General features: G+C 38.9%; 1 protein-coding gene and 1 non-coding gene across 9 annotated transcripts in view; both read right to left on the bottom strand.

The window, feature by feature from the left end:
• Nucleotides 1–3,584: 3,584 nt before the first annotated feature.
• Nucleotides 3,585–3,656, bottom strand: trnaq-cug (transfer RNA glutamine (anticodon CUG)). The gene has a single exon. It is a non-coding gene; the product is annotated as a tRNA-Gln (tRNA).
• Nucleotides 3,657–7,752: 4,096 nt separating this feature from the next.
• The window catches only part of megf11 (multiple EGF-like-domains 11), a 77,136-nt gene continuing 75,021 nt past the window's right edge, over nt 7,753–9,867 (bottom strand). For all 8 annotated transcript variants that reach the window (XM_056386730.1, XM_056386729.1, XM_056386736.1 and 5 more), the window contains one exon: nt 7,753–9,623. In XM_056386730.1, the coding sequence (XP_056242705.1) occupies nt 9,448–9,623 (176 nt within the window). In that variant the 3' untranslated portion in view covers nt 7,753–9,447. The remainder of the gene's footprint in view (nt 9,624–9,867) is intronic.

Below are 9,867 nucleotides of genomic sequence, written 5' to 3'. Positions count from 1 at the left end.
AAAATGTTTTTAGAGGAGAAGAATGAAGCAAATTCATTTGAAAAACTGAAATTTCTGACTAATTAAACTATAATGAAAGATCAATATTTAACAACCAACTGCAACAAAAGTCAGTACAACCATCATTATTGAGGCTCTATCCTGTTATGCTTTGTTTTTTATTTATTTATTTTGTATGTCCACCTTTATTTTGGATGACAGATTCAACCATCCTGCGCATGGGTGATACCACAAATCTGTGGAGTGATGTTTTGCCATTCTTTTCACCTGCTTTTTGCTGGTGGGGTTCATTGCTCCACCTTCCACTTTTCCTTGTCAGTGTTTCTGGGATCATTCCTCTCCATCCAAGTGTCTTGAGACTGGAAGTTATATTTTCATTCATTGCTGTGTTTCAGCTTATGATCAGTAGCCCACTGATGCTCTTGTATCCTCTCACATCTTTATGAAGCTTCACAGTCTGGATTCGTATTTTCTCGGGCGGTTCTTTACCATGTGGAGCCATGTTGCATTGGTGTTCACTGGTTATTCTTTTGAAACCTTGTTCATGCAATTAGCTTTAATTGGAAATCACAGGTATGTTGCAGTGATCACAGGAAATTGGGGAAACAAAGACAGACTGATGACTGAAATCTACATCATATACATTAGAGTGCAGTCTGATTATGTCCCAAAAGAAACAGAATTGTAAAATCATCACTGGAATTATATGAGGAGGACTAATCTATAACATATTACAGGCTTCATAGTCAAAGTACTTTCCTTATGTGTCAGCTAACTTTATAGTTAAACTGAACCAAAATGGATATTAGTACAGAGTAAAAAGAAATAGGCTATAACTAACTATTGTATTTTATTTAATTAGACTTGAACTGCTGCAGGCATGACACTTTTCCTGTTAGTGATATAACCATGAATGACTCATGGCTGGTAAGACTGAACCAGTACAGAAAACTATCAGTGCCTGAGGCCAGAGAAAACATGGCCTATTTTGCCCTCTACTGCCCTTGTGTGGAGATTACCAAGATACACAGTTTTCTTAAAACTTACAAATGACCATATTTGAGTACCGGAAGATTGTAGGCAGCTTAGATGTCTGAGCCTCTCAGACGTTTTGCTGTGTCATCTTTGATGTGGTAATTATATCTTTATAATAATCATATCCATGCCGTACTGACATTGCAGTTTTGTGGTATAACCGATCATGACAATCAATAAATCAAAAATGTTAGACTTTGTATTATCTTAACAGAGAAGTGGAAAGTGAGTCATAGTACTTTAGATGAAAAAATAAGTTATAAGACAGGTAGGGTGGAATAGATCTATGAATGACGGTGACCGTCTGGGTTGTGAAGCTCTGGTTGGATAAAAAATGGAGAATATTAATGCAAGAGATTAAAAGGAGAGAATGAATGACAACTTGAATGCTCTAAATCTATTGCATAATAGCCAACAGCGGCATTTGTCTCCGTGAGATTGAATCATACACAGAGTGAAAGCCCCTGACTCCAGTCCAAGATGTCTGTGCAGAAACAAAAATCATCATCTGTTCTATCTATCACACAGAGAAAGTGAGACAATGTGCTCAAATTTAGTCTGGACAGGTCCAGTCACTGGAGCCAAAAGGATTTACATCAGTTCAAACAGTTTGCTAATTCTCTGCAGTTTGTGTAGTTATGAACAAGCCTCCAAAGTAACTGTTCATTGATTTGCTACTATAGACAATTCAGGTGCTTTTGAAAATGTATGACAGGTATCAACAGATGCCTCCAAATCTACCATGATAGCTGTCTATAAATAAATGCATAAACAAACTCAAAAAGGATCAACAAGTTCAAGTTTCCCTTTCACAGAGCCACACATTTTTATATTATTTATGATATTCCAAGGTGACTTGTTGTTGTTGCAACATTCATTTAAATGTAAAAATCATGATCATCTATTAAAACACTTTCTATTGACACCTTGGGGCCTTGACCAGTTTGTGAAGTTCAATTCTGATTAAACTACAAATAGCAGTTCAACAGAGGTCTCCCAATCTTCCACAAAAGTGCTGTCAGGATAGATAAATAATCAACAAACTCAAAAAGAAGTCTCAAAGAACACTTTAGTTATTTGATATCTCTCTGCATTAGCTGGTAGCAGTCATTTTTCTCTTCAATTATGTCAAGATCACTAAGTAAATATTTTGTGATCTAGCATAACAAATAATTGAGCTTACCTGAAAAGCTGCCAAAGGTGGATGAGTAATTTGAATGTTGGGTGAACTGGCCTTTAACTGGATTATGATTTCAAAACCTTGTCGAGCATCTGCTCTGTTGAAGTGCCTTGATAAGAACTCAAACCGCTTCCAGGTTTGAGGGTGTTTTTCATTGGCTGACTATGACCTTAAATTATGGTGTGGAGGGGAGTAAATGGAAGACATATGGGCAGCAAATATGGATTTAGACTGAGAGTATAATTTGCACAAGAACTCATCTGCAGAATATGATCAAAGGTGATCATAATAACATTCAATGCTAGGATCAGTCATGATCTCTGACTTCTTATAGGGAGCTCCAGAAAATATTATCCACTTCTTGCTGTCTGAAGCCAGAGACAATGAAGTCATCGCTTCTGCAGAAACATGAATCCTTGGCACTTACATCACATGACATTTTTGATCTCAGTGTGAAGCTCAGCATGAGCTCAGGAGCCATAGATCAAAGACGAAACAGACAGCTTCTGCAGGCGTTACACCCATTCACATAACAAGGGGAATGTAACGATGAAGCCTGTGATAAAAGCTTGTCAATAACTACAATCGTGCTGCTTCAAACGAGGGAAACGGAGCATCCATAGCAACAGCCTGTACTGTACAACAGTGAAATATTTCAAAGAGGAAAACGACTAAATGACTAAGTAAAACACAGCAATTTGAGCAGTAAGTCAAGGTGATGATCATTTCATTAACACGTAGGACAGTCATTTTTGCAAACACAAAAAAAGTGGTGAATTAGTTTGTCGTGTCTCAGATAAATGTAAGCTCTACACAAAACCATTTATGGACCAAGACGACACACTGGAGAAGAACTCCAGCCTCCCTCCTAGTGTTGCGACAGCTTTATTTTGGTCTGTCTTATGTAAATGTGTGAGTCACTGTCATTATTCACGATTAATAAGGGCATTATGAATTATGTTACAGGCAGAGTGTCAATAGACACTGCTTACTTTTTGATGGACTGAGTCTATTGTTGATGGTAATATAGGCCTATATTGTAAAAAAAGAATCAAAAAAATGTTAAAAATCTTGAAATAAACAGCCAATGAGGCTGAAAGAGCATTTATCTCTGCAAACCAAAACCTTCTGTTTCTCAGTGAACGTGTCAAGCAAACTCTGAAGTGTGTGAACACTTTAATATTGGGTTACAACAATTCAAAATCATTTCTGACTTGCTGAACAGTTTGAGAGTTACAGAGGTCGAGCAGGGATAGCGATGTGGTGATAACAGACATACTACTTGTTATCACAAGTGATTTCATTGATTTCCATGTGCGATATATTTACCAGTGATCAACACTTAACTAACTGGTAACAATGAAAAGTCAGGTCCCACCGAGATTTGAACTCGGATCGCTGGATTCAGAGTCCAGAGTGCTAACCATTACACCATGGAACCACACCTGCCTCGCTCTCTAAACAACTCAACAGGTAGATTTAATTGTCCTGCTTTTGTATTAATAATGTTAATGTTTATGTTAATAATAATCTTTTGTGAGTTTAGTTAGTGAAAAATATTTAGACGAATTCATGGAGGGAGAAAACCGGTACTAACTTACCACTGGTTTCAGTTCTTCACACCGTCACGTTGTCTGCCCCCTGTTGGTGAGGAGGAGAACGGCAGTGTTTATGCCAAAAGGCTTATACAAGCAAGGTTCACTAAATTCATAATAAGACTTGGTATTGGCATTCAAAGTGGATGAAGAAGCAGTCTAATGATGAATAACCCTTCTGTAGGTCTATGTCTATGAAATATTCTCTGGAGATCTCAGCTTTGAAATAATGTGGAAATAACTGTCCAAAGTATTCTTGCAGAGGTCTCCTTCATGCGTGTCCTCTCTAATTAGATTTATTTATAGACAAAACTTTTGTCCTTAATTACTGTCCAAGACTTTGTTAAAGGGCTTACTTGGTTATTGTGTAGAGTTATGCATGTCCAGGTACAGTTTGATCTGAATTTAAGAGCAGTTATAGACACAGGAAGTGAAAATGATCAGCCTGACTGGAATGAATACAGATTATCCATTAAGAATGGTTCAGAAAAGATCCAGCTGTGGTCTGATGGATCCTCACAGTTCCTGTAGCAGTTTCTGATTACATTCATTGCAACAATATGAACTGAAGCTCATCTTAACGTAAGTGAGTCGGGCGCCGGTAATTCTTTAAAACATTTCATGTTCTCCTCACTCCACATAAATCTACCACCCTGGGTCTCAACAGCTGATGTCAGACTGAAGTAAAAGTGACAGGTTATCCAGCAGCAGTGTGGTCAGCATCCAGGTGCAGCCTCTTGAGAATAAACCAAAGGTGCAACTCTGTCAGATCATTTAAAAGTATAGCCTCTTTTCAGTGGCAGCTTCTGTGAAAAACAGCTTTGGCTGAAAGCTATAGCTGACAGGCTGACTGCAGCAGAAAGGATTATGCCTGAGGCCTGCATTAGTAAGTCCCTGCAATTCTTCTTTTTCCTCTGCAATATTTTACAGCACTTAAATAATCAGCCTAGAGACAGCCTTGCATAGAATTCATACATTGTCCAGATTCTATTATTCCATGTGTTGCATCTATATTTTTCATGAAACAAGATCATGTTGAATCCAAGCAAGTGCTTGCTTTACAGTCTGAACTGCAAAGAACTGACACTGAAAACAAACTAGTACTCTGCTAATATTGGTTACTGTGCTGCAATTTGACATTATCTGTTTTCTGACAATGTCTGTTAGACATTCATGTAGTCAAGAGTTCTGTACTGTACAACCTAAATTACAATCTCAGTCTGTGAACTTTTATTCACATTATGCTTCTATGGCAAGGACACTGAGTGTTTGTTGTTAACTATCTTGAAGTTTTATACTTTCACCTCTGCTAGTTTATGTCTGTGAGGTGGATGTGGGTTGGTGTTTTTTCTCATATGTTTTCCTCTTTGTTAAAGTTGGATTTTCTTATATTATATGTATTGTATTCTTCTGTACCTGTTGTTGCTCTATGCATTTTAATGCAAAACACATTGAATTGACTTAATGAAATGTGGCACATGAAGTCTTTAAACTAAATTCTCCACATCTTTCATTGTGATTTTTACATCAGAAAACTTGCCAGTTGCATAGAATTTTAACTGGTGGATTTAATCAAGTGAAGTATCAAGTATTCAACACACAATGCTGAAAGAGGAGCAGGAACAAAGAGGCAATTCGTTTTTTTTTCCCCGACTGTGATTAATTTTAAACCTGAAAATGTGTTCGATAGAAAAATTTCTTCCTCTGCTAAATTAGAAATAATGACACAGATGTGGACAGATGAGGATTCAAGAATCTAGTGTTTCATAAAAGTTGACTGATATTATTTAATGATGATATACTTTGCACTGAACTGTAACCCAGATTAGCCAAGAATGGTTGAACAATAAATCAACATGCGGAAAATCAAAAACATTTCCTTTTTCTTGTCAAGGTGACTCAGTTGAAAGGCAGCGTCAGCTCCCCTAGCAGCAGTAATCGTACCTGCATTTGAACATGAGTAGTGGTTTCAGTACATTTTCAGGGAAACGTCGTGCTGGGAAGAGTCTGATTTTCACACAGTTTGAACACTTTTCACCCTTCAGTATCTGCCCGGCTCTGAATCTGAAGTCTAAAAGTTAAATGTAATCTCTGTGCTGGCGCTGTCTTTATCTCTCTTCCCCAACTGAGCTGCGAGAATTCACATGAATTATTTCAATGTTGTGAGGATGTTCAACAAACTGCACACAAAATCAAAATCTCTCTTCAGTTCTCACCTTGCCGCAGTGTGACCTTGTCTTTTCTCGCTTCTCTCTCTTTTGAGCTCTCTCTGAAGTGCCCACTTGTATTCGGTCCATTAGCTCCTTGACTTACTGGCTGCATTCCCCTTCAGTGGGGCATCACTCAGGGCTTGTTGGCTGTCAGCTGGGCGGCATGTCCATCATCTGCGGAGCTCAGGAAACCTGCTCCTAATAACTGAGAAGCAACCAGAACTCCTCCACTGTATTCAGTAAAGACAACTTGCTTAATAATCAGCCCAAACTCCACTGCATCTCTTTATGCATCAAACATAGTTCAGGCTTTCCATTATACTGAAAGCACATTGTTTTTTTCTGCAGATCCTTTTATGCACTTTTGGTTTTGTGGTTGAGGTCATTGGATGCCTGAAGCGGTAGTTAAGCTAGCGCCTGTAAAAACCCTGCAGTTTGGTAACATAATGTATTCTGTAATGTATGCATATCATGCACAAATGAAAGACCAATAGATCATTTGATATTTGCATAGTGCAAAATCTAATTCATATATTAACAATTTTAAGCTGTTCAATAATAAAAAAGTGTTTCCTGATGCAAACCTGGTAGAAAGCTGCTAAAGGAAATCAAAAAGTAACTTAACACCCCCTTTAAAAATCTTGTCTTTAGTGACCACTAGTGGTTTAACTTCTCACCTTGATGCAGTGATGAACAAGTGTACTCCAGGACCCTGTGACATTACTGGTGTTTGTTACAGTGCAGCGTATTTGTTAGGCTGTGTTCACACTGAGCTATCTCACTCATTTGAATGGAGGTGTTGTGTCGACCAATCACATGCATGCATGCGCACATTTCCCTGTGTGAAGTGAACACTGTATTTCTATTGTTCAGCTCATGATCATGTGATTAACGACAAAAGCCCTGAGTTGTAAAAGCCTGTCTGTGAGTGTTACAAACTATTGTGCAGTGTTTTGGCACCTTGTGAGCATTTCCTGGATCTACACCACACACTCACTAACGCAGAACGGCGTTATAACGCAGGTGTGTTTTCAGTCTGAATCCCAGTATCCCTCAGTACAACAAAGCAACTTCTGACCACATCCAGCCACATGCTGTTAAATAGTGGTGAAATAGTCTTGATTTTCAGCCTGGTGTGCAGTTCTGGAAAGTGCTGAATTTCCACACTGTCAGGTCTATTAGAAATGGAACATGTGTGGTGCTGAGTGTGTAGGAATTCAACCTTTTCTTTTAAAATGTTTGAAAATATGAGAGTGATTCTGACTCAAGTATGCCACAAATATCCAAACGTCAGAAAAGCTTGACACACCTTTAAAATAATTAAGTGCTGTTCACCTCTCTGAAAAGTCTATTTAACATGAGAGCTCTTCGATAGAATGTCCCCATTCTTGAAACTGGAAGATGTTTACGAAGACTAATGTTTGGCCATGATTTTTTACTCACCAATTGACTCTAGACTCAAAACATTTTGACACTTTGTAGTTCTGGCAGAGGTAGGTCAGAAATTGTAAGCACCCAGCTACAGACTTGAATAACATTTCTTATTTGCTAGAGTAGAATCTTTCATTCACCGGCAACAAACAGTCTAGTCAACATTCATTGCCATGACATTTCAATATTCACAGCTACAGATGAAGAGAGGCATGTCCTGTCTAACACTTGACATAAGCAGTGAATTAATTAAATTCATCTCTATCTTTCCCGGTATTGACCTGACTGAAACAGGTTTCCGATGATAGAATAGGTTTTTAATTTGAAATTTATGTACCAAAACAACAAGCAGCATTGATATGACAGCAACTGGAAAAACGTTCCTCAGAGGAAAAACAGCCACATAAAATATGATCCACTGTCACCACACTGGTCAAAGATGGTCAAAGATAATGTCCAGCACTAATGAAATGCTGTCTGGGCATCGATTGTCAACATGTTATTGCTTCTACAGAGGGTGAAATGGAATTCACATAGTGAATTAATAAATTATGTTCAATAAATAAGTTAATTAGCCAGATACAAACATAAAACATTTTTTAAAATGGACTTTTTACATACGGTTCCCTTTGTACATACTGTACAGGGTATTTGTGGGTCTAGAGTTGGTCAGATGAAACCTTATTTTAAATTTACAATCTGACAGAGAGTGAGAAATAACATTCTAAGTAACTTCAAAAACGGTTCACAAAATGACACTGATCATCTCACAAGAAGATAAATTATGTGTTATCTACATCGGTGGGTATCCATTATCTGATCATGCTCATCTTTTTTCTTTTTTTTTTTAATTCGAGTGTCACATTGATAAAAATTCACCATCACTAATATAAATTAATGAATAAAGCAATTACCTTAATAAATACAAAACATAAAGGGTCAAAGCAATCCCTTCTTAACACCCAATATTTCAAAAATGTAAACTAAGACATTTGCAAGAAAAATGCTTTCACATAGAAAACAACACAAGACCTGATCACTTCATCAGTGCGGGGAAAAATCCAAACTTTAAACCTACTGTGTGTATGTGTAACTCAGTTATTCAATAAGGGCATGAACACTGGTGACCTGAATAAATCTCCAGACACACTGGGCCTCATTTACACTGTAACTTAAAAGAAAATCTCAAGTCACAGACAGAGATCACATTAATATTAACTGTGTGATCATTACTGAGTAAGAATGAATAAAGAACCATTACAATATATTTTATTATTTATCCATGCTTCATCAGACTGGGTTCGCTCTTAGCTAGGTTTCCATGGTTATTTAGAACAGAAAGTTCTCTATTATATGACTGAACATATCTTTACTTCAGAGTAGATGATCATTATCACTTCATGTCAGCCGCATGGTAAGCTGCACACAGTGAAGAACCATAAACTCTGGTGTCTATATATAATAAATCTTTGCTTGCTTTGACATGGTCAAGGTTGGTATAACTTCCTTCATGTGGTGGGAATTACTTCTGTTTAGGGGATATTATAAACACTTGGCTGCCTTTGAGGAGTAAACCTATACCATGGGCTAAAAATGAGTGTGAGTGTGGCCCTCTCCCTGTAAATAATCCCTCCAAACAATCCATGTATGCCGCCCTTAGCGCTGTTTGGAACCATTATGTTCCACTTCATGAGGTCCATAAAGAGGCCGGGCAGCAGTTTGAGTGATCAGTTCTATAAGAAAATAAAATGGACGAATGGTCGCTGGTGTGTGGGACACTCTTTCCTCCCCTCCCTCCTTCAGGGCCACAGAAAGATTGTGGATGAGGGAGCCAAAGAGAGCAGGGTCCAGAGGAGCTGTGGCTGTCCCTTCATCTCAACATCTCAGTATCTAAATCAAACACATACGGAGACAGAGGGAGGGCCGTTGGTTGAAAGTTGGCTGAATGTTGCCTGGATGCTGGCACGCTGTCAGGGCCAGGTGGAAGCTGTACCCTCTAGAGCAGGGAGCTGGGGCTTTCTGGGGGTGGCGGGGGTGTGTGTGTGGGGCTGTGACGCATGGGCAGTATGTCATAGTGGCTGGGGATGTGGCTGCTGCGGGGAAGGTCATAGGGGCTCTGGGAGAAGCCGGTGGCCATTCCATTGGGTCCCTGCAGGACGCTCACCGTTGGCTCTGTGGTAGTTTGGGAAAGAAGGAGGGAAAAAAGTAGGAGAGGTACATGAGACTCACTGAGGTAGAAAAGTGGCAGGCACACACCGAGGAGAAGGGAGAGAGGAGAGAGGAGAGGTGCATGCAATAGAGAGGCAGCTCACACTTCCTCTTATCAAGGCTTACAAAGTCTGCACAGGCTCACAGCAGGGAACATGACCAGAGAGGCCAAAAACTGCAGGACCCTGCTGAGCTCCACACATCAGAG

This window comes from Seriola aureovittata, chromosome 10, assembly GCF_021018895.1.
Source record: "Seriola aureovittata isolate HTS-2021-v1 ecotype China chromosome 10, ASM2101889v1, whole genome shotgun sequence".
Taxonomy (NCBI): Eukaryota; Metazoa; Chordata; class Actinopteri; order Carangiformes; family Carangidae; genus Seriola; species Seriola aureovittata.
The sequence above is the reverse complement of the archived record's forward strand: the minus strand, read 5'-3'. Positions and strand labels throughout refer to the sequence as shown.